General features: G+C 43.9%; 1 protein-coding gene across 2 annotated transcripts in view; it reads right to left on the bottom strand.

Annotated features, from left to right (window-relative positions):
* foxp4 (forkhead box P4) overlaps positions 1 to 25,898 on the bottom strand; it is a 438,498-nt gene that overhangs the window by 95,470 nt on the left and 317,130 nt on the right. Inside the window, exons 6-8 of one of the 2 annotated variants that reach the window (XM_078546502.1) lie at positions 17,679 to 17,826; positions 13,393 to 13,597; positions 10,409 to 10,513 (exon numbers count right to left, since the gene is read on the bottom strand). In XM_078546502.1, the coding sequence (XP_078402628.1) occupies positions 10,409 to 10,513; positions 13,393 to 13,597; positions 17,679 to 17,826 (458 nt within the window). Of the gene's footprint in view, positions 1 to 10,408; positions 10,514 to 13,392; positions 13,598 to 17,678; positions 17,830 to 25,898 lie in introns of both variants that reach the window. The other variant, XM_078546501.1, reaches the window with a different exon arrangement.

Consider the following 25,898-nt stretch of genomic DNA (forward strand, 5'->3'; position numbering starts at 1 on the left):
GGTTTATCTTCATTCAGTAATTCTTACATTTCAAAGAATAGTTTTCAAATTCCACAGGATTACCAGCAACTGACAGAGAGCAGCAACAGATTGCTAGGGTGTTATTAGGCTATAACACGATTCAGGGATCTCACTGTTCACACAAACTGCAGAAACATAAGGGCCAATGACAATGGGTGGAATTTAATGTAGGCAACTGAGGTCTCGCCAGTTGCCTGTTGGGAGCCCTGCATCATCGCCGTTGGGAAAGGAATGTGCTTATCAGATACTTAATTGACCTTCGACCTTTCCCAGCATTTAGAGCCCAGGGTTGGAAATCCACCCCCCACGGGAGTTGCCGGCCAATCATTGCCCATCAGTACCACCAGGAGCTGTGGCTGCCTGTAGTGGGCCCACCAGAGGCCAAGAATCAGTGAGGGACCCAGGCCAAAGTGATAGGGGTCGTGGGGAGGGATTTGGAAGATAGGGAAAGGGGCTGGCTCTCAGTGGGCCCCCTACCCCTTGTCCCGATGCCTCTATCAGGCACTGAGTGCCTTTGAATGAGGGAATCACCCCTCCCACCTCCGCCAGGCAGTCCGCAAGCTATCCCAACAGAGGTTGCTTTCCCGGCTCCCCGCATGGTGACTTCCCCGCCCACTGCAAGGTGAATACCAGCAGTAGTGGGATGAAGCATTAACTGCCCCTGAAAGGGCCACAATCGGCTTTGGGACGGGAAGGCCGTCCACAAGCCTTCCTACACTGAGCTAGGACAGAGGCGGGAAGGATCCCCATCCACCACCCTCCTTCCTGATTAAATGTCCCCGCAGCTTCCAAACTGGCTGCCAGGGGCCATTAAATTCCACCCAGTGTCTGAGTGTGTGTGCGAGTAAGTGTGTGTCGGTACGAGTGTGTGAGTGTGTGTGTGTGTGTGTGTGTCAGTGCGCAAGTGTGCGTGTGAACATGGCCCAGATGTTTGCTCTCAGGTTGACCACGCAGAGACGGGAGAATTCCCAGCTTTGCGAATACGACCTTTAAAAGTGGCTGCCCTGAGTTCCAATTTTAATGGGCGAGGTGGGGCTGGATTAGAAGTCGGGGCCACTGCCCTCAGGAAGAAGGCAGAGGCTGCCGGGTGCAGACGCAGGCTAGGCCAAAGGCCTGCCGTTGTGCTCTGGCATTTTGTTGAATTTAATTTTTTTATAACTTGAAATAAAAATCAGCCCTCCAGCTCGTCTCGCTCACCCCATTACCCCCACATGCTCACCATACCCCATCCATGCCAACCTCTGCCACCTCATTCCCCCCCACCCTCCCTCCCATGGTCCCTTATACCCCCTATGCCAACTTATGCCCTTCTACCCACCCCCCCCCCGCATGGCCCTCATAGCTCCTATGCCCCCACCACATCCCCAAGGCCCTATATAGCTCCTATGCCAACTTAGTGCAACTCATACGAACCCATGGCCCCCACCCACTGCCCTTTGCCCTTACCCGCTCCATGCCATCTCACCTAATATCCTTTGACAGTTCCAATGAGTTTATGCGCTTTTTATACACAATCACGTTTATTTTTAACCATCTCAAAAGCTGTCTTACCTCTTCCATATGGTCCTGGGACCATGTCCATGGATACCTTACTTGTCTAAAGGGGTACCCTGGCTATCCAAACAAATCCACCAAGTTCAGACCAGCTCTTACCTGGTCTAATCTGCACACGTTGGGTTTCACAATCCTGGCCTACCAAAATCCCACTTCACTGGAGGCAGCTGGTGACTTAAATGGCCAGCTGCCTCTATAAACCACAGGTGTGTGAACCCCAGCCCGACTTCAGTCCCAACACCGTGAAAATAGGAACTGCCGTGTTCGGGGGCGGGACTTAGGATTTCTGAACTCTCCCGCCATTCTTAACATGAAGGAAAGGCTCTCCATTGTGGCGAAAATCTGGGCCTTCGTGTAAGTGAGTGTGAGTGAGTTTGTGTGAGCGAGTGTGTGAGTGTGTGCATGTGTGCATGAGTGAGTGTGAGTGCATGTGAGTGAGTCCCTGTGAGCGAGTGTGTGAGTGTGTGTGCATGTGTGAGTGAGTGTGAAAGAGTGGGAGTGAGCAAGTGTGTGTGTGAATGTGTGCGTGTGTGTGAGTGTGAGTGCACATGATTGAGTCTGTGTGAGCGAGTGTGTGAGTGAAAGTGAGTGCGTGTGCGAGTGAGTGTGAGTGAGTGGGAGTGAGCGAGTGTGAATGAGTGTGTGAGGCAAACGAAGTGCAACTGAATACCTGTTGGATTTTGGTGAGAGAGGGGTTTTAAGTGTTAATTTTGTTCTTAAATTTTGCTCTTAAAATCTAATCTAGCCTGTAATTAGCAGTAACTGGAAAGTACTGTGTAAGCAGGTTAAGTTCTTTCTTTCTTGCAGTTTAGACAGAGTAAACTCACTCTCAGCTGTAGGAGCTGAGTAGTTAATTAGCTAACTGGTTGAATCTGGTTACTGTAGCCCCAGTTCAGTTTACGATGAATTTAGGGTTCTTTAATGCAGCCTTGGCAAACAGAGTGTAGCTGACTAACCGAGTGAAGACTTAGAATTTGGTGAGAAGAGAGTTCGGGGAAGGAGTTGTTCATTTCCTCTTTCTATCTTTCTTGCCCCATAGAAATTGGTTCCTGCTCTACTATAGGGAAAGGAGCTAGCTGTTTGGTAAGTGGGTAAGTTCTATTCTATCCCTAAGGTTTAAAATAGTACGCAATTTGGTGGTAAAGTTAATAAAATATATAAGAAAGCAACATAAATAAGTGAATAATATAATTAAGTAATTATTTAAAGCAGATTAAGGATGGCAACAGGGGATGTGCCCAGGCTGCAGCATGTGGGAGCTCCTGGATAACATTGTGACCCAGGGCAAACACGTCTGCAGTAAGTACTTGTGGCTCGAGGAACTTTGGCTCAGAGTCATCGAGCTGCAGACTCTGCAACACTTTTTTTTGGGGGGGGGGGGGAGAGTTACCTGGACGCTTTATACCAGGAGGCAATCACATGACTTAGAATAGGGTCTTCTGATTTGGTCAGAGGCCATGGACAGGAGGGTGTGACTGCGAATGAGGCAGGTAAGGGGATCCAGAGGGCAGGAGTGCAGGAGTGTGAGCCTCTGCAATTGTCCAACAGGTTTGAGGTTCTCTCAGTTTGTTTGGATGAGAGTGGGGGCTGCAGAGTGGATGAGTAAACTGACCATGGCACCATGGTACAGGAAGCAATCCAAGTTGGAGGAAAAATAAGGAATGTAGTGGTAGTAGGGGACAGTATAGTGAGGCGGATTGACACTGTTCTCTGTAGCAAGGAGCAAGAAGGCTGTGTTGCCTGCCTGGTGCCAGGGTTCAGGGCATCTGCTCAGGGCTGGGGAGGAACTTGCAGTGGGAGGGGGAGAATCCAGTAGTCATGGTTCATGTAGGTACCAATAACATAGGCAGGATGAGGAAGGAGGCTCTGCATAGTCAGCATGAGGAGCCAGACACTGAATTAAGAAGCAGAACCTCAAAGGTAATAATTTCTGGATTATTACCTGAGCCACATGCAAATTGGCAAATAAAATTAGAGAAATGAATGCATGGCTCAAAGACTGGTGTGGGGGAAGTGGGTTCCAGTTTGTGGGGCATTGGCACCAACATTGGGGAAATTGGGATCTGTACTGTTGGGATGGTCTACACCTGAACCCTGCTGGGACTGGTGTCCTTGTGAGCTGCCTAACGAGGGAAGTAGAAAGGGTTTTAAACTGAATAGCGGGGGCAAGGGACCAAATTTGGGAAGATGTGATAAATAAAAGATTAGAGACAAGGCAAGAGAGAAAGGTATTAATATGGGAAATGATAAACAGACTGTGACAGGAAGGGACAGAGAGTTCAAATCTAAGAGTAAGTCAACAGATAAGGCTAGATGCTACAAAAATAATAAAAGGACAAAACTAAAGGCTCTGTATCTAAACGCACATAGCATTCAAAACAAAACAGATGAAGTGATAGCGCAAATAGAAATAAATAAATACGATCTGATAGCTATTGCAGAGACATAGCTACAGGATGATATAAATTAGGATCTAAATATTGAAGGGTATGTGACATTTAGGAAGGACAGGAAGTTAGGAAAAGGTGGAGGGGTGGCACTGTTCATTAATGATGGTATTAGCACATTAGAGAGGGATGACCTGAGTTCGGGACACCAGGATGTAGAAGCGGTTTGGGATGAGATGAGGAATGATAAAGGCAAGAAGTCGCTTGTGGGAGAGGTGTACAGGCCCCCTAATTGTAACTACACAGTAGGACAGAGTATAAAAGAAGAGATAATGGGAGCTTGCCAGAAAGGAACAGCAACAATCATGGGGGATTTCAATCTACATATACACTGGAAAAATCAGATGGGCAAAGGTAGCGTGGATGAGGAGCTCCTAGAATGTTTTTTGGGATAGTTTCTTAGAACAGCCCATTCTGGAGCCAACCAGAGAGCAGGCTATATTAGATCTGGTATTGTGCAACTAGATAGGATTAATTGATGACCTCCTAGTGAAGGCCCTCCTTGATAGTAGTGATCATAATATAATTGAATTTTACATTCATTTTGAGGGAGAAGCACATGCATCCAAGATTAGTACTTAAACTTAAATAAGAGCAATTATGAGGGCATGAAAGCAGAGCTAGCTAAAGTGAACTGGCAATGGGGGTAAGGGATAGGTCAATAGAAGTTCAGTGGCAGACAGTGAGGAACATAGGAACAGGAGAAGGCCATTCAGCCCATCAAGCCTGCTCTGCCATTCAATACAATCATGGCTGATGGACCACTTCAATGCCTCTTACACACTCTATCCCCATAACCCTTTACATTATTGTTAATCAGAATCTATCAATCTCTACTTTAAACATACTCAGTGACTGAGCTTCCATGGCCCTCTGGGGTAGAGAATTCCAAAGATTCACAACCCTCTGAGTAAAGAAATTTCTCCTCATCTCGGTCCTAAGTGGCTTCCCCCTTATTTTGAAATTGTGTCCCCTGGTTCTAGACTCCCCAACCAGGGGAAACATCTTACCTGCATCTATCCTGTCTTTTCCTTTAAGTATTTTGTTGGTTTCAATGAGATCACCTCTCATTCTTCAAAACTCTAGAGAATGCAGGCCCAGTTTGTTCAATCCATCTTTATAAGACAGTCTCACCATCCCCAGAACAAGTCTGGTGAACCTTCGTTGCACTCCCTCTATGGCAATAATATTCTTTCTGAGGTAAGGAGACCAAAACTGTACACAGTACTCCAGGTGTGGTCTAACCAAGGTTCTAGTCAATTGAAGCAAGACCTCACTACTCCTGCACTCAAAACCTCTTAAAGGGATATTTCAGAATACACAGAATATAAACATTCCAATGAGAAAGAAACATTCCACCATCCATTGCTAACTGGAAAAGTTACAGACAGTATCAAACTTAAAGAAAAAGCATATAATTGCGCAAAGACTAGTGGCAGGTCAGAGGATTGGAAAGAATATAAAGAATAGCAAAGAATGACAAAAAGATTAATAAGGAGAGAAAAATTAGAGTATGAAAGGAAGCTAGCTAGTAATATAAAGATAGATAGTAAGAGTTTCTATAGATATTTAAATAAGAAGAGTTAACAAAGTGAGTGTTGGCCCTATAGAAAGTACATCTGGGGAATTGATAATGGAAAGTAAAGAAATGGCAAATGAATTAAACAGGTATTTTGCTTCAGTCTTCACTATAGAGGACACAAGTAACATCCCAGAAATAGCTGTAAATCAGGAAATGGGAATGAGGAACTCAGGAAAATTACAATCACCAGAGCAGATTATTGGGGCGGCGGACTGACAAATCTCTAGAGCCGGATCAACTTCACCCTAGGGTCTTAAAAGAAGTGGCTAGTGAGATAGTTGATGCATTGGTTTTAATTTTCCAAAATTCCCTAGATTCGGGGAAGGTTCCATTAGATTGGAAAATAGCAAATATAACTCCTTTATTCAAAAATGGAGGAAGACGGAAAGCACGAAGCTACAGGCCAATTAGCCTAACATCTGTCGCAGGGAAACTGTTAGAAGCTATTATTAAAGATGTCATAGCAGGGCACTTAGAAAAAGTCAAGGCAATCAGGCAGAGTCAACATGGGTTTGAAAAAAGGGAAATTATGTTTAATCAATTTATTGGAGTTCTTTGAAGGGGTCACATATGCTGTGAGTAAAGGGGAACCGGTGGATGTACTGTACTTAGATTTCCAGAAGGCATTTTAAAAAGTGCCACATCAAAGGTTATTGTGGAAAATAAAAGCTTATGATGTACATGGTAACATATTGGCACGGATAGAAGATTGGTTAGCTGACAGGAAGCAGTAGGTTGACATAAATTTGACTCTTTCTGGTTGCAGGATGTGATGAGTGGTGTGTCACAGGGATCAGTGCTGGGGCCTCAACTTTTTACACTTTATATAAATGACTTGGATGAAGGGATCGAAGGAATGGTGGCTAAATTTGCTGTCAAGACAAAGATAAGTAGGCAAGTAAATTGTGAAGAGGATGTAAGGAGGCTACAAAGTGACTTAGATAGGTTAAGTGAGTGGGCAAAGATCTGGCAAATTGAGTATAATGTGAGCAATTGTGAAATTGACCATTTTGGCAGGAAGAATAAAAAAGAAGCATATTATCTAAATGGTGAGAGACTGCAGAGCTCTGAGATTCAGAGGGATCTGGGTGTCCTAGTGCATGAATCACAAAAGGTTAGTATGCAGGTACAGCAGGCAATTAGGAAAGCTAATAGAATGTTATTGTTTATTGCGAGGGGAATTGAATACAAAAGTAGGGAGGTTATGCTTCATTTGTACAGGGCATTGATGAGACCACAACTGGAGTACTGTGTACAGTTTTGGTCTCCTTATTTAAAGAAAGATGTAAATGCATTAGAAGCAGTTCAGAGAAGATTTACTAGACTGATACCAAGAATGGGGGGGTTGTCTTATGAGGAAAGGTTGGACAGACTAGGCTTGTATCCACTGGAATTTAGAAGAGTAAGACATGACTTAATTGAAACCTTTAAGATTCTGAGGGTTCTTGACAGGGCGGATGTGGAGAGGATGTTTCCTCTTGTGGGAGAATCTAGAATTAGGGGTCACTGTTTAAAAATAAGGAGTCGCTCATTTAAGGCAGACATGAGAACTTTTTTCTCTCAGAGGGTTGCGAGTCTTTGGAACTCTCTTCTTCAAAAGGCGGTGGAAGTAGATTCTTTGAATATTTTTAAGGCAGAGCTAGATAGATTCTTGATTAACAAGGGGATGAAAGGTTATTGGAGGTGGGCAAGAATATGGGGCTGAGGTTACATTTAGATCAGGCATGATCTCATTGAATGGTCAAGCAGGTTTGAGGATGTGAGTATGTGTGTGGATGTGAGTATGTGTGTGGATGTGAGTATGTGTGTGGATGTGAGTATGTGTGTGGATGTGAGTATGTGTGTGGATGTGAGTATGTGTGTGGATGTGAGTATGTGTGTGGATGTGAGTATGTGTGTGGATGTTAGAGTGTGGGTGTGAGTGCAAGTACAGGTGTGCGTGTGAAATTGTGTGTGAGTGGATGTGTGTGTAGGTATGTGTGTGGATGTGCATGTGGATGTGAGTGTGTGTAGCTTTTTCCTCACTCCTTCTTGTTCTGTTCCTGTTTGGAATGTTTTAAATTAATATCTCCCCCCTGTGACAAAAGTTCCATGTTTGTCACGTTAACTTGCCTGGTTTTCTGTGAACAGATACTTCCTGGCCACTGTAGGTTTCTGGCATTTTGCCGTTTTTGATTCAGCATCTTACTTGCTTTGTTTTCAAAAAAACTGGATTTCTAAAATTCTTGGGAAATGTTCCAGCAACTCCTTTGAGTTAATAATCCACCTCACTTACAGTGTAGCTGTTTCTTCAAAAGTTCTTTCTTGGTACATGAAGAGTTAAGTGAAGAAACATCAAGATGGGAATCATTTTGAAATCCCATCCCTTTCCATGATGGAGTGAGATCCCGTAAATCAGTTACCACTGGTGGCGTCTGTAGGCAAAAGCCTGGATTGCAGTTACGCATTGTATCCAATTATTGTCTCCCCTGGTACCTGTGTCCCCATTACCACTCCCTTGTGTCTATCTAAATCACTTCAGTAATGAGGTCAGTACCTGAGAACGTTTACTGGTAGAGGTACTGTTAACAGATTGACTGTTTGCACATCTCAGCTAATTGGCTAAATAAACTTCTACAATTATGCACTGGGCCATAAAACATCATCTCAACAACGCTGCTAATAGAAGAAGCACATTTGCCTGATGCCTCGCAGAGTCCTTCTGAGAATACTTGGATACAATGTGATTGCTGTGCTCTCCGCTATTTGTTTATGCTCTTAAAATAAAAATGAAAGGTGCAGTGTTAAACCATTAAGGTAAATGCATATGTAAGAAATAAAATATTACTTAGAACTACAGAGAATATACAGCACAGAAACGAAGCATTCAGCCCAGCAGAACCATGCCAGTGTTCCTGCCCCACACAAACCTCCTCCCATCTCTCTTCTTCTCACCCACTCAAAGTATCACATATATAACACATATTCTGATGAGTGGTCATCGACCTGAACCATTAACTCTGTTTCTCTTTCCACAGATGCTGCCTGGCCAAGTATTTCCAGCACTTTGTTTTTATTTCAGACTTCCAGGATCTGCAGTATTTTGCTTTCCTGTCAGCATTTCCTTCTATCCCCTTCTCCCTCATGTGTTTATCTGGCTTCCCTTAAATGTATCTATACTATTCACCTCAGCTTGTGAGAGTGAGTTCCACATTCTCACCACTCTCTGGGTAAAGAGTTTACTCTTGAATTTCCAGTTGACTTTATTAGTGACTGTCTTATATTTATGGCCTCGGGTTTTGGTCTCCCCCCAGACAAGTGGAAACTTTCTACCCATGTCGATTGGACCCCTTAATGATTTTAAAGACCTTTATAAAGTCACTTCTCAGCTGTCTCTTTTCTAAAAAGAAGAGCTCTAACCTTTCATTTTAAAATAACACACGAACAGGATGGAGTCACTAAATTGTTATTCAATTAAGGAGCCAGAAAGTTCCTTTATTCTTTCATGGGATGTGGGATGTCACTGACAAGGCCAGCATTTGTTGCCCATCCCTAATTGCCCTCGAACTGAGTGGCTCGCTCGACCATTTCAGAGGGCAGTTAAGAGTCAACCACATTGCTGTGGGTCTGGAGTCACATGTAGGCCAGACCAGGTAAGGACGGCAGATTTCCTTCCCTAAAGGGCATTAGTGAACCAGATGGGCTTTTATAACAATTGAAGATAGTTTCATGGTCACCATTACTGAGACTAGCTTTATATTCCAGATTTGTTTATTGAATTTAAATTCCACCAGCTGCCGTAGTGGGATTTGAACCCAGTCCCCAGAGCATTCGCAAGCCCAGAAACCTTAAGTCCCTCCCCTGAACACGACACTACCTATTTTTTGCGGGGACGGGAGTCCAGTCAGGCCAGGGTTCACACTTGTGGTTTACTGGGCCATTTAAACCATCAGCTGCCTCCACTGAAGGGGGATTTTGGCTGGGGGTGTGAAAACCGGCATGTGCAGATTCGACCGGGTAAGAGCTGGTCTGAACTTGGTGGACATGTTTGGATAGCCAGGGTACCCCTTTAGAGAGGTAAAGTATCCATTTGGATATTACTAGCCCAGTGACATTATCTCTACGCCAACATCTCTCCACTTGGATAATTACACAGTGAAGACTTTTTTTTTGAAGTTTTGTGTGATCCTGCCTTTATCTGAATCGTTTAACTTTCTCTCAAATAACAGTTTTGCACTTTCCCCCTGAATTTTACACTGGTTTACATATTGCTCCAACTGTGTCATAAGAGCTCACACTGATAGTGAGGCATGCTGGTTCCACACTTCAGCCTCACACAATGCCTCTGGGTTGCTCAGAGAATCGTGGCCTGGGAGACAGCCTGGCCACAGGACCTATGGCTGTAAACGGGAGCTGTAAACTACCAACCTTTTCCCTGCTTATCTCAAGATGGAAAAGCCATAAAAGTTGGAAATGACTGGTACTGCTCTGAGCTGAACTGGAGTAGCATTAGGGGGCTGGGTCCCAGACATCGAGTTCTGATGCCCTGAGAGACAAAAGCGAAAATAGTCTGGTTTGCTTTTTGGACATTTTTGAGTTGTCTATGCCAAAACCGGGCTGTCAAATCCCAAACCGGACAGACACAATCCTCTAGGACAGAGGCGAAGGAATGGTCAGAGTGAAAAGGATAGAGGATAGGCTTGACTGATGGCAGAAATCCCAGTGAGCTCAAGAAAGTCCTGAATTGACGTAGTTTATTCCAGCATCTACTACCCTCCCGCCAAAAATGAATCCCCCTGCCCAGCTCCTCCACCGCCATACTTACTTTAGAAACTGTCCCACATCATCACAGAGAGCTTCACACCCTGGCCACTTGCATTCTCCGTGTCCAAACAAAGGGTGAACACCTGTGGCTTCTTCATGTGACAAGCTAGGAAAGAATAGACCAGAGACGAGGAGGTTAGTCGCTATCGCACAAACGATAGGGAAAACATGAAGAGCTAACCTTCATATCACACTGTCGGAAAAGGATTCAGAATGAAACAATGGAAAAGGGCTTTCCAAAGTGTCCAATCTCCATCATTATGGGCTGCCTCTGAAATATCTTGAGGAGCCACGTAGAAAGTTTCAATGGGTGGAATTTTACGAGCCCTCCTGCCGACAGGATTTTCCAGTCCTGCCGAAGCCAATGGATTTTTTAAATGACTCGCCAGATTTTTCGGTCCTGCCGCGATGGGGCTGTAAAATTCTGCAGCATGATTGGGGCTGTCATTTCAACCCCTGAATTCATTCGTTCATGGGATGTGAGTGTCGCTGGCTAGGCCAGCACTCATTGTCCATCTATGGTTGTCCTTGAGAAGGTGATGATGAGCTGCCTTCTTGTGCAGTCGCAGCCCATTTTCAGACAGGAACAGGGCAGTGAAATGCTGGAAATTGAGAAGCCAAGGTTCCCAATGTCCAGCCAACTGCCGTTTTGATAGCCTTGAAATTGTCAGTCATGCCAATCAGGTTTCTACAAAGTCAGCCGGACCCCAGCAGCCGTGCCAATATCCTTTTCAAAAAAAAAGTTTCCCCCCAAAACTTTAGTTGGGCCAGAGGAACATGAATGTTTTTTTCACTTCATGAAATTCACCCCCATCCCTCCACCCTCCAATGTTTGACCCTCTGTAATCTTTCCCCTCCTTCATCTGGGCTCTGCAGAGGCCCCGATGAATTTGTTGCCTCCTCACATCTGAACAATGTTCGAAGTCTGTGAGCTATTTTCTGACAGAATTCAAATAAGGCCCAAGCATTAATAAAGATGATGCAGACTTCCGACCGATCTGATTGGGTTAGAGGTAAACTTTTTCCACCCAACTACTGCCCCATAAAAGTGAATGCGTCAAGTGGATGCCCCTGTTTCAATATTTAGAGTCATTTACAGCATTTGGCCCATTGAATCCATGCTAACTCTCTGTAGAGCAACCCAGTCAATCCCATTCCCCAGCTTGATCTTCGTAGCCTTGCAAGTTTATTTCCTTCAAGTACCCATCCAATCTCCTGTTGAAACCATTCATCTTCTCCACTTACACCCCCCTCATGGGCAGTGAGTTCCAGGTCATTTCTACTCATTGTGTAAAAAAGATCTTCCTCCCATTCCCCTGTATCCCTTGCCCAAACTCTTAAATCTGTGCCCCCCTAGTCCTTGTACATTCAGCTTATGGTAAGAGCTTTCCTTTGTCTACCTTATCTAAGCCTGTCAATCTTGTACAACTCCATCGAATCTCCCCTCAATCCCCTTTGCTCCAAGGAAAACAACGCCAGCCTTTCCAGCCTAATCTTGTAACTAAAACCCCTCACCCCTCGAACCATTAAGGTAAATCTCCTCTGCACCCTCTCAAAGACCCTCACATCCTTCTTAAATTGTGAGGACTAGAACTGGATGCAAAACTCTAGTTGTGGCCTAACCAGAGCTTTATAAAGGTTCAGTGTAACTTCCCTGCTTTTGTCCTCAATGCCTCTATTTATGAAGCCCATATGCTTTGCTAACCACTCTCAATATGTCCAGTCACCTTCGAAGATTGGTGCACATGTACCCCCAGGTCCCTCAAATCAATTTTTATACCAATTGCTGGCCTCACAATACTCTCTTTACCTGCTCTCTTACACTTGTCATCAATATTTCTTAAGTTGCTGAATGAAGAACTCTTGGTTTTCTGAGTTCAGGCTTATACATAGAAGGGGAAACAACATTGACACTATCCTTTTACAAACCTCCAGGGTTAAGGAATTTCAAACAGGATAAACTAGTCAATATGAAATATCCAACGGAGTTACCAGGGATTCATTACGAGTTTCTAAAAGGAAAGGATTAATGCTTGGAGCAGGATCTCTTCATCATAAACATCTGTCCTTTCCCACCTGAAGTATTAACCTGTCTTTACAGATGCTGATAGACCTGCGGTGTATTTCCAGAATATTCTCAGTTTAATTTTAATTTCTGGGATTGGTGCATTTAAGAGGAAACTGGACAAGTATATGAGGGAGAAGGGACTAGGGGGTTATGTTGGTAGATTTAGATGAGGAAAGATGGGAGGAGGCTCGAGTGGAGCATAAACACTGGCGTGGACTGGTTGGGTGGAAAGGCCTGTTTCTGTGCCGTATACTCTGTGTAATCCGTCGGTGGTTTTTCTTTCCATATACCATCTATAGCAGAAGGGCTTCCACCTACTTGGTTGCTCCCTCACTCACCCTGAAGTCCTTAAATCTCAGTTGTACCTGGCGTGTGCATGTTTCAGCTATGCTGCCAGGTTTAGTGAGGTCACTTCTCTTGGTGGACTCACTGTGGCCAGCTCCTGGAATAGGTACACCAGGCACATAAAATCAGATGCCACATTTTGCAGTGATGTGTTGATAAGATCAAATCTGAACTGAATTTTGCTTCCAATGGAAGTATAAAAATCAATGCAATCTTCAGTCTGGCGGAACACTGAGGCAACAGGAGAGAATGTGGTCATTTAGCCATCAGTGCCAATGCCCTGTGACTGAGGATGCTGAGAAGTCTCTCAGTGTCTCAGATTTTCACGACTAAGATGGGCAGAGTTTCGGTGGGCAAGGGTGATGGGAAATGGACCAAAGGGAGCTAAATAGAATGGACATACAGGTCAGCCATGATCTCTTTGATTGATGGATCAGGCTCAAGGGTCTGAATGGCCCCCTCCAGTGCCTGTGTTTCTCATAAACCACTGCTGTACAAGCGATTGAAAAGTTGCATGCTAATCCTGGGAGGTGTTTACTCCCAAGTTACAATCTCCTGTGGTTGGTGGGTACCTTTCTCTCTTTGGAGTGTGAACGGAGCTCTGCCCATTCAACAAAGGATGATGGGATATTGAAGGTGAGCTCTTAGAGGATAGGAAGGAGGTAGAGGTGGAGCTGCTGGTTGAGAGGTCGAGACTTTCACTCTTCTGAGGGTCCTCCATGCTTTGCACACTGGTCACTTCTTTCCAAAGTTGCTGAAGATCAGCTGGACACATTGCTGTGAATGATAACACAGTCAGAGTCAATTCAAAGTCATTGACAACAACTTGCTTTTCTATCGTGCCTTTAATGTAGTAAAATGTCCAAAGGTGGTTTACAGTAGTGTTATCAACAATATTTGACTCTAAGCCACATGAGGAAATACTGGGACTAGTGACCGAAAGCTGATTCAAAAGGTATGTTTTAAGGAGTGTCTTAAAGGAGAAGAGAATGGCGGGGAGGTTTGGGGAGGGAATTCCAGAGCTTAGGGCCTCAGCAGTTGAAGGCACGGCCGCCAATGGTCAAGTGATGGAAATCAAGGATGTGCAAGAGATCAGAATTGGAAGAATGCAAAAAGCTCAGAGGTTGGAGGAGATTACAGAGGTAGGGAAGGATTTGAAAACCAATCCCATCAGAGGTCTGGCAATCTCCCAAGTGATTGTAATCCCTACTGTGGAGGTCAGATGTAAGACCTCAACCGTTTATTATTGAACCTGTCACATCAATAAAAGAACATCAACAGGGCGAAGTCACACGACGCAAAATAATTTGCTTTTACATTGGGCTATAGAAATAGCTTTTAATGAATGTAATATCAAGATGAACTTGTTGCACTTTTTGAGTAAATTTAATTTGGGTAAATAACTTGGTGATTGTAACGGCCCACCAGGGAGTTTCCAGGAGCAATAGGGTTAAAATCGGCCATTTCTGTTTTTTCTTCTCAAATAATGTTTGCCCTCAGTTAATTCCCTCTGTATTTGCAATTGTCTCTTTGATGATGTCTGCATTCACCAATCTCTTTTTCTCACCAGCAAGAGTGGAGACCTACCTTCACATCTCTTTACATCTCTTTAATGGTCAGATAAAAGTGTCACTGGAAATATTGTTTGCTGCTTTTTGCTGGATCTTGACCAGTCACTATTTTCTCTCGATGTGGTGTCAGTTCCACCCCACCCCCTACCCCCACTGAAGAGCTAAATGATCTGACTCTGGTTTGAATACAGTTCCATGATTGGTAGCCATGCTTTGGTTCCTCTCTCAACTTGGCATTTTACACTTGGGAAGTTAGACAGTGAGCAAACTTCTTCACACTTTCAAGCAGGTGTTCTACTGAGAATCAGAGAAACTAAATGCCAAATACTATTTGGCCAGTTCCAACGAAATGTCATCAACCTTAAACGTTAACTCTGCCTCTCCAACAGCAGATACTGCCGAGCCTGCTGAGTATTTTTATACTATTTTAGCCAGGATTCGCTAACTCACCACAAACTAGAGATCATGGGTCACCAACTCTGGTTGGACGCATTTGTGGCAATTTCTTCACATGATTTCCCGCCCCCCCAACCACCTCAACCGCTCAAACATCCGTTTCCCCACCTCCAATACTTTCATAGTTAATAAACAAAAGCGTTCAAAGAGATGAAAGAGAAACACATTTATATTTTGCAGCAGCGTACAGATGAATCTTCAATTCCTGGAGACTCCAGGATAATCCTGGAGGGTTGGCAACTCCTGCTGGAATTGAACTTGGGACTACATGGCTCAGTAACACACTGTGCATTCATTCACCGAGGAATTGGAAACTAAGTGCAGCGAAGCTTTTAAGAGACTGTTGAGAGGGAATGGGTTTAAGTGTTCTTCCTGAGAACTAGAATTGAGTAATTAGTGACGAGTTATGAGGGATCTGGCCATTAGTTGAGTTGTGACAATGGCTGAACAAGTTCAGTGTCTCTATGTGACACTAATTAGAGACACAGCACTTCCTGAGAGTTACCATTGCAAGATCGGTGGTACTTATTAAATCTAAAGGTTGAGTCTCCTATTAGTCGCTAGTTTCCAGATGTATCAAAATCATTAATTGTGACTTTTCTAGTGCAGATATAAATAATCAGTAATTGTTTTCAAAATATTGAGAAGGGAACATATTTTAATTAGATCACAACAGTGGAAAAAAACCCCTATCTGACGTGTTTTTTGTGTTGTTAAGACTGTAGCCTCAGGCTCCCAGCCTAACCCATCACTACAGCCTTTGATTGAATGAAAAGTCGTGGTGGCAAGATGCATTTGGGGATACAGGCACTGCCTAACTTAACATATAAAGAGGAATCATTAAAAGAATAGAGCTTAAAGTGGAAATTAGAAGCATGGGAATGTGGGTTAATTGCTGTCATTCCCAAATCCTGATGAACTGTACTTCACTCTTTGACAAAGAGCACCTCAAGAGCCAGGCTGAGGTGAAATGTTTTTTTTTAAAAATTGAGAAACCATGTAAAAGTTAATCGTGTGATGGAAACAGCAGTTTTTCTTCGGGATGGATGAGCCGAGATAGGATGAATGGTCCTTCCTCATTATTCTCCCCATGTGACCATCACTGATAAAGTTGGCATTTATTGCTCATCCCTGACTTGTCTAGTGGTTTGCTAGGCCACAGCAGAGGATGATTAAGAGTCAACCATGCTGGACTGGGGATTGGAGTTACATACAGGCCCAGAGCAGCTAAGGACAGCAAATTTCCTTCCCTTGAGCACATCAGTGCACCAGTTAGGTTTTAGTGACAAATCAACAGTTTCATGGTCCCTTTTATTGACACCTGCTTTATTTTCTAGTTATATTCAACAGAAGACTTGAATTTATAGTTCAGTTCCTTTTAAACTAAATTCAAATTCTCAAACTACCACAATGGGATTTGTACTCAAATTCTCTGGATTATTAGTCCAGGCCCCTTGATTACTAGTCACAAGGAAATTAGTCAACACTGTCTTGAGCAGCCAATCTTGCTGAGACTGCTGTGCAGTATCAAGACAGTGCTGCAGTGTGGACATAACTGTCTATTCAGACAGTCATTGTTCACCTTGGTTCTGATGGTTCATGTGGATGTTAAAGATCCCACAGCATTATTTGAAGAAACACGGGAGTTCCCTTGGTGTCCTGGTCAATAATTATCCCACAACCATGCAGCGAGTAGAGTAACTGATTGATCACTACTGAGCAAGAGGCCTCCCCATCCTTGTGCGTGTAAGAAGCAGCATTATGGTTATGACCCAAATAGTGAGAGAAAAACAAGGAACAGGAATAACATCCTGGGAAGAGACAATTAACACCTATCAAATGCGGAATTGGTGGCGTAGAGGCTCTGGGAGAAACATTCGAGCACTCCCTTCATTTCAATGATTTCAGCAGGCAACCCTGAGCTGAATGTGCTACTGACTGGCAAGGCGTTCAACAGGGGGTCCAGCAGCGTGCACGCCTAACATATGTTTCTGTCAGTCTGCAGTTCTTAAAGGCAGCCTGTCTCTCTTAAAGGGGCGCTACACACTGTATACCAGCTGCTGCTGATTGTCTGTGGAGGATGTGTCTACAAGGAAAGGCAAACCAAAAGGAGTAGTGTGTAAGAGAGGAGGTCACAGACCTGAAACATTAACACAGATGTTGCCCGAACTACTGAGAGTTTCCTACATTTTCTGCTTTTATTTCAGATTTCCGGTAACCACAGTATTTTGCTATTATATTCTCATAACAATGCCTTTAAAATCCAAAATGTCACCAAAACTCATGAAAGATCCCATCACAATATAAACTTTGCAAAAGCTGAAGTAACCTCCTGTGCAAGGTGATGGCTGGCCCTTTAAATGCCGCTGGTGGGAGTCCCTGGTATAGCTGAATGTGTGAGTGAATAGGACAGGGCATTAACCTAACCATCCAATTTTGTGGAATGTGGGTCAAGTCAGCTGAAGAAGCTGATTGAGATCATGATCTGCCCACTCTGCGTGGTTCTGATGCACACCCAGCATGCCAGCTCTAACAAACACACTTTCAGTCTTGGCGCATTGCAGGAATGCACCGGGGGTAGCAGGAAATACTCTGGCTAACATTATTTTTCTTTGGGGCTTCCACAGTGCCAGCACCAGAGGAACTTTCACAGCCTCCGTGTCGATATTTGACAGAAAAGGCTCTGAAAACCACACTCGGCCAAAACAAATTACAATTCAACTTATTTGAAGGGATGATTATGAGCTGTCCCATAACCTTGGGGCCCAGGATCTCCTGTGAACTGGTCGTGTGGAGTCCATACTGAGTACTCATGTCTCACTTGTGCTTACCTTGTGCCAGTGTCTGTAGTGGTACTGTGGGCTGCCCAGGCTGCAGTGTCACGAGTCCCTGCCGCTGGAGGTTTAGAAGGTGCTGTTGTTGAAGCTGTTGCATTTGAAGAAACTGCTGCTGGAAGGCAAGCTGCTTATTCCCCAACTGCTGCTGTTTGAAGAGAGAAAACACCATGAGACGCTCTTCACCATCACAGTCACTAGCAGGCACCAGCAACAAGACCTCTTCCTTCCGAAGGTCCTAACATTTGCTTGCCCGCGTTGACAGGACCACTGGTGCCCCCCACCCACCCCTTCACTCCGCAGAATCTCTAACAGATGTCTGTCCTTCCTATGTGAATTGTATTGTGGGTGCTAGTCAGCTATCAAACTGCAGAAGCATCACAACTGAACCTGGATTGATGTACTTTCCAGCAGTAAGTCATACGATAATGATCAGGGAACTCTATTGCTCTTTCTCCGTGGATTCTGGTAGTCCTTGCTCTGACAGAGTCAGGTAACAAAACACAGAATGATGGCTGAACCGAGAAGTCTCTATTCTGTACGGTTCAGTATAAAAGTGGATAGCAAAATTATCATTAAAACCAGCATGGGACCTCAACACTCTGATACATTCACATACCAGTCATTAATGTTGCCATAAAAGACATGGAACGCTGTTCAGGATTCAGTTGAAGGACCAAAGATCAAATTCCAGTCTTGACTCTTCCCTCAGTAAAAGGGTTTTATTGGCACATAGAGACCACACGCCTCTACTTCAGGTATATGGAGCCCAGAACAAGGGCAAAAGGAGCAAATATCTCCCAGGATGCCTGTCACCGGTTTACTTTCTGTCAACCAACTCCACATCCAGGAGATGTACATACGAACATACGAACAAGGAGCAGGAGTAGGCCATTCAGCCCCTCGAGTCTGCTCCACCATTTAATAAAATCATGGCTGATCTGATAGTAACCTCAAATCTTCATCTGGCCTACCCCCTGATAACCTATCACCCCCTTGTTTACCAAGAATCTATCCACCTCTGCCTTAAAAATATTCAGACTCTGCTTCCACCATCTTTTCAGGAAGAGAGTTCCAAAGACTCAACCCCCTCAGTGAAAAGATTTCACCTCAGCTCTGTTTTAAATGGGCGACCCCTTATTTTTACACAGTGACCCCTAGTTCTAGATTCTCCCAAAAGAGGAAACATCCTCTTCACACCCACCCTGTCAAGACCCCTCAGGATCTTATATGTTTCAATCAAGTTGCCTCTTACTCTTCTAAACTCCAGCAAAAACAAGCCTGACCTGTCCAACCTTTCCTCATAAGACAATCCACCCATTCCAAATGTTAAGAAATCTACAGCCCCATCTAATCCACTCACCAAGCACTGCCCCTGAGCTTACACAGTGAGTCTCTGGGCTTTGTGTTTCCCAATAGGGTGCCCAATATCTTGGGGCTAATGCAAGCGGGACATGTCCCTACATGAAGAGATACCCCAGCAAGGTAAGGCTTGAACCGTTTTATCCGGTCTGTGAACCAAAATGCAGGTCTCCCACTGCATCATCCTTACTAATCCTGCTCCCCACCCCCTGCACTTCCCCTCCAGTTCTCACTCTCTCGCATTCCCCCATCCCTGATCTACCCCCCTTTATACCCCACAGACATTCCCATTTGGCAATTGTCAAAGTTCTCCCACTCGTTCACTTGCCACCAAACTCTCCACAACTAACACTAACCTCCCCCACAGTCTTCCCCAACTCTCCCTCTGTAATTAACGGCTGGAGTGTGAGATTGGGGCTAGGATTTAAGTCCTGTAAGCTTGGTGTAGAGCTTTAAATATGGTGATGGATTTAAGATAACTGGTAATCCAAAAAAAAAACACAGCCTAATTATAAACTTACGTCCATAATCCCGGCTGACACTCTCAGTAAAGGGAAAGAGTGTTGGAGGGGCAGGGCTGAGGGAACATTGCACTGTTAGAGGGGCAGTACTGAGGGAACACTGCATTGTCAGAGGGGCAGTGCTGAGGGAGCGCTGCATCGTCAGAGGGGCAGTACTGAGGGAGTGCTGCATCGTCATAGAGGGGCAGTACTGACGGAGTGCTGCAATGTTGATGCTACCATCTTTTTGGTGAGATTTTGAATCAAGGCCCTGTCTGGCCTCTTGATTATAAATGAAGGATCCTACAGCTCTATTTTGAAGAAGAGTAGGGGGTTCTCCCCTGTGTTCTGAGTCCAATATTTAACATTCAACCAACATCTCTAAAACAGATGATCTACACAAGAACACAAGAAATAGGAGCTAGAGCAGACCATATGGCCAATTGAGTCTGCTCCAACTTCAATGGTTGATCTTGGGCATCAGTTCCACTTTCCTGCCTTCACCCCATAGCCCTTGGTGGTCTGAGAGACCAAAAATCTGTCTTTCCCTGTCTTAAATGTATTCTTTTTTTGAATTCATGGGATGTAGGCTTCGCTGGCTGGGCCAGCATTTATTGCCCATCCCTAGGTTGCCTTTGAGAAGGTGGTGGTGAGCTGCCTTCTTGAACTGCTGCAGTCCATGTGGCGTAGGTACACCCACAGTGTTGTTAGAGAGGGAGTTCCAGGAGTTTGACCCAGCGACAGCGAAGGAACGGTGATATATTTCCAAGTAAGGATGGTGAGTGACTTGGAGGGGAATTTCCAAGTGATGGTATTCCCATCTATCTGCTGCCCTTGTCCTTCTAGATGGTAGTGGTTGTGGGTTAGGAAGATGCTGTCGATGGAGCCTTGGTGAATTCCTGCAGTGCATCTTGTAGATGGTGCACACTGCCGCTACTGTGCGTCGGTGGTGGAGGGAGTGAATGTTCAACGATGGAACATCCACAACTCTTTCAGGTAGGGAATTCCAAAGATTCACCACCCTTTGAGTGAAGAAATTTCTCCTAATCTCAGTCCCAAATCATCAGCCCCTTATCCTGAGACAGGGCCCCCGTGTTTCATATTCTCCGACCAGAGGAAACAATCTCTCAGTGTCTACGCTATCAAGCCCCTTCGTTTCAATGAAATTGCCTCTCATTCTTCTAAACTCCAGAGAATATAGGCCCAATTTACTCAACCTCTCAACATAGGTCAAATCCCTCATCCAAGGAACCAATTTAGTGAACCTTTGCTGTACTGCCTCCAATGTAAGTACATCCTTTCTTAAATGTGGAGACCAAAACTGCACACCGTATTCCAGATGTGGTCTCACCAAAACCCTGTACAATTGTAGCAAGACCTCTTTATTCCCATACTCCAATCCCCTTGCAAAAAAGGTTAACATGCCATTTTCCCTCCTAATTGCTTGCTGCACCTACATGCTAACTTTCTGTGTTCCTTGTGCAAGCACACCCAAGTCTCTTTGAACATCGACATTCACAAATTTCTCACCTTTTAAAAAACATTCTGCTTTTCTATTCTTATGATCAAAGTGAATAATTTCACACTTCCCCACATTATACTCCATTTGCCATCTTGTTGCCCACTCACTTAACCTGTCTTTATCTCTTTGCAGCCTTTCTGTGTCCCCCCCACAGCTTTACCTTCCCAACTAGCTTGGTAACATCAGCAAACTTAGAAACATTACATTCTGTCTCTTCATCTAAGTCATTAATATAGATCATAATTAGCTGAGGCCCCAGCACTGATCCTTGCGGCACTCCACTATTCACTGCCTGCTAACTTGAGAAAGCCCTGTTTATGCCCATTGTTTTCTATTCATTAACCAATCCTCAATCCTCTATTACCCCTGACTCTTTAAGCCCTTATCTTGCCTATTAACCTTTTGTGTGGCACCTTATCAAATATCTTTTGGAAAACCATTCTTTGGTGTATTCCAATCCTTTGGACCTGGTCATTATCATATTGCAGATTTTCGGAGCTTTCTATGCATAAATTGACTGCCACATTTTCTACATTACAACAGTGACTACACTTCAAAAAGTACTTCTCTCTCTCCCATTTCTTGTAGCACCCTTATTGTCCCAGGGTTGTTAATCATGGCTTGTACCATGATCTCGCCATGGGGACAGGCGAGAAGGCAGTCCCAAAAATGACCCCAGCTGGCACAGGAATTGAACCCCTGTTGTTGGTGTTATTTGTTTTGTCTTGAGTTTGGGTCTTGATATCCACTTCTTGCTTCCCACCAGCTCTCAGTTACTTAACCATATGACATTATATCATGGTTACATCAGCATCAGGTGCTCCTGATGTTAACCCTTTACTCTACTTCTCCCTCCAAGTCTTTATCCGAACTATATACATCCTCCTACATCTCCACCCAGTGTCTCAGACTTCACAGGGTCAGTCTCTGTGGAGCCTTGACAGAATCTTCCTGATCTGGCTCTGATTTCATTTTGAGGTTGATGATGAACTGCACTCCCTCATCGTTCGATAGGAGTGTCTTACACCTGGGTGGTTGTAGAGTTTCTACTTGTTTCTGGTTCCTTGTCTCCATCCAGATCTGAATAGTATGTCCAAGATTCCACTGGTTTCCTTCTCAATGAGATCAAGGCTCTTCGGTTCCTCCTGATATTTCCCTGCTCCGTCTCAATTCTATAAGATCTCGGTAATTGGGCTCTTTCTATGACTTCTTTCTGTTAATCTCCATGCTCTCTCTCGAGTTGCAGCCCTTTCAAGTCTCGTGCTCTATGCCTGAAGTTGAAATACGAGCTTGACAGTCTCTTTGTTGCTCCTCACACTTCCTAGCTCTCTCATGAACATGGAGGTAACGTTAGATTGTAGTGTTTGTTGTAGAGCTGGAAGTTGTGTTTGCAGCTGTCTTCCCATCAATTGTTCTGATGGCAAGAACCTATTTTTTTAGCAGCGAGGCTCTGTAATTAAGAAGAGTTCTTTTTCATCAATTCCTTGATTGTTCAAACTCCTCTGTCTGCTTCTCCATTCACCTGCGGATATCTGGGTGAACTAGTCACATGTATGAAACCATATTCTGGTGCAAAGTTATGGAACAACTCATTAGCAAACTGAGGACCCTTGTTTGACACCACTACATCTGGGATGCTATGTGCTGAGAATATTCTTTTCAATGATGTAATGACTGTCTCCGCATTGATGCTCTGTAGTCTGATTGCTTCTAGCCATCTGTAGTAGTAATCAATGACAATGATGAAAACTTTTCCTTTAAACTCGAACAAATCCATTCCTAGGTGCTTCCAAGGCTGCATAGGAAAGGTGGATGGTGCGAGTGGTTCACTCTGCTGTTGGCTATTCCCTGCACACGTAAAGCAATTTGTGATTAATTCTTCAATGGGGTGACTGATGCCTGGCTGCCAGACTGGCTGTTGGGTTCTTGATCTGCATTTCACTATTCCGAAGGGATCTTGGTGGATTTTCTGCAGAATGTTAACTCAAAATGATTTTGGGATAACGAGCCTATTGTTGAAAACTAAGAACTCAATGATGATGGTGAGATGTTTCCTTTGCTCAAGATATTGGTCAAGTGCAGGATTATTTGGAGTGTACTCTGGCCATCCATTCTGGCATTACTCTTTTATTTTCATGCATTCATCATCCTGCTGTTGTGCTAGCTTCATCTCTTGTAACTTTTTCTCAGTGGCTGGTAAGTGTTTTGTGATGGGCAAAGTGCACACTTCCACTTTGTCAATAAAATTTAAATCTACCAATTGTACTCCTTCCATGGGGATTCTTGACAATGTACCTGCAGTCGTTTGGTATTTTCCCTGGACGTACTCAGTAACTGAATTATATCTCATGAGTCTCAGTTGAAAACTTTGAATTCCTGGTGGCATTTTTGCAATTTCCTTTTGGTTAAGGAGAGTAGCGAAAGGCTTGTGATTGGTTTTAATTTTGAATCTTAAACCCATGAGATAATCAGAGAACTTCTCAAAGGCCCATGTGGCTGCTAAAGTTTCTTTATCAATGGTTGCACACCTCTTCTCCATGTCCGTAAGAGATCTCAAGGCATAATATACTGGTCTTCTTTATCCTTTTTTTAAAATGTGAAACAGCCTTGCACCTAATCCTGTAGATGATGCATCCACTGCTACAATTGTTGGCAACTCTGGGTCATAGTGTGCTAGTATCCCTGGTAATATTTAGAGTTTTTTGATTTTGTCAACTGCATTATGCTGGTTGACATTCCAGCACCAGTGTTCACTTTGTCTCAGTAGTTGTCGTGATGGCCTGTTGATTTCCGCCACGTTGGGTAAGAATTTGCTCATTTGATTTACCATGCCAAGGAATCTTTGTAATTCTGGGATGGTTCTGGGCTGTGAGAACTCTCAAAATCACTTTGATCTTCAGCAGATCGGCCATAATTCCTGAAGCTTGCACAATGTGCCCTAAGAATTTTATTATCAGCTTTGCAAATTCACATCTGTTGTTTAAGGTCAAACCTGCTTCTTGTCGGACTTTAAAGACTGTTGTTACATGACGGTCATGTTTTCCCTTTGCAGAACCATATATCAGAATGTTGTCCATACGGCATATTGCTCCTTCCAGGGTCTGAGACATCGTTCTTTCAAATACCTCAGGTGCAGAAGCAACTCCGAACGGTAACCTGTTAAAACAATAATGACCAAATGGAGTGATAAACTAGTTAAAAATCTTGATTCGATGCCTAGGTGCAACTGCCAGAAGTCGCTGTTAGCATCCAATTTCGTGAAGAGGGTGCTGTTTACTAATTTGGCGAGACTTTCATCCACTGATGTCATTAGGTAGGTCTTGCACTCTACTGACTTGTTTAGTTGAGTCAATCTACCCAGATTCTGACTGAACCATTAGGCTTTGGTACTGTGACCATTCCAGAACACCACTTTGTCGGTACGGTTACTGGAGAGATGACCGCTTGTTGTAACATGTGTTCAATCTCACTCTTGACTGTGTCTAAGAGTGGGTGAGGGACCTTCCTCACTGTGAAGAGACATACAGGCTTAGCATCTGCCCTTAGGGTTACATGATATCCTGTCTTCAGCTCTCCTAAGCCCGAAAATAAGGATGGAAATTCATTCCTGAATACCTACTGAGCTGCTAATCAGCGATTTCATCAACTTTATAAATCAGCCTCAGCTGCAAACATGTCTTTCTGTTCAGCAATGATGACTCCTGGTTCTTTATCACATACAGAGGTTCCACAATTTCTTTATCCTTGCATTTTAATCTTGCCAAGTGTTGGCCTATTACTTTCAGTGTCGTCCCTCCTGGACCTTGCGACTGGAAGGTGATATTTTTAAGCAATTTTATTTCATCAGATAACACTGAAACACCTGCCCCTGCATCTAGCTTGAATTCTGCAGGGTGACCATCAACATCTAATTTAATGCTCCAATAATTATTTTCTGTTTTGTTAATTTCTAAGAAGGTTATTTGTTGTTTCTGTGACTCTCCCACTTCTTGGGCTTGATTTGGTTTTGTTACATTCTCTTTCTTCCAAGGAGCTATTGACACTTTAGATCGGCACTGTTTTAAAATGTCCGAACTTCCCACAGTTGTGGCACTCAGCTGCCCCTGCTGGGCATTCTTTCCGCTTGTGTTGGGTTTTCATGCCACACCGGGAACATCTCAAGATGGTGATTGTTGCGCTTTTTCTCAATTTTGTGGGCTTTGCTTCACTGCACTTTCTCTTTTCTGTCCAACATATCGAATGGCTTCACTATTTCTTTTCCAAGGGACATCACTTTCCCATGAACAACTGCTCTGTTTAGCTTCCTCAGCTCATTCTGTTGAGTTATTTGCACAGACTTTGTGAGGGTTAAGTATTCCTTCATTTGTAAAAGTTCTGAAAGCATTTCATCCAAGACACTACTATATGGTCACATATTAAATCATCTCTGAGGATCCCATAGTTGTAATTCTCTGTGAGACTGTATGGGACATTTATGAATGAATCCATAGATACCCTCTGTTTTTATTCCCTCTTATTAAATTTTGTTTGCTCAGTGATCACATTTTTTTGAACACTGAAGTATAAATCAAATGCCTTGAGGCCTTCATCGTATGAGCTTGAAGCCTCATCGATGTTCTATCTTGTAATAACGTCACCAGCTGTGGCCCCTACTGTGCAGAGCAAGGTACTGACCTGACCCTTCCGTTCCTTCTTATGCAAACCTGAAGATGTTCTGCACCTGGAGAATCTCTTCCACCAATTGTCCCAGTGTTGAGCCTGTTGTGAGCCTTCCATGCTTTGGAAAAGTTCTGGGAGTGACAATGTCCACTCCATGCTTACCCTAAACTCTGG

The sequence above is a fragment of the Cetorhinus maximus genome, chromosome 8 (assembly GCF_964194155.1).
Source record: "Cetorhinus maximus chromosome 8, sCetMax3.hap1.1, whole genome shotgun sequence".
Taxonomy (NCBI): Eukaryota; Metazoa; Chordata; class Chondrichthyes; order Lamniformes; family Cetorhinidae; genus Cetorhinus; species Cetorhinus maximus.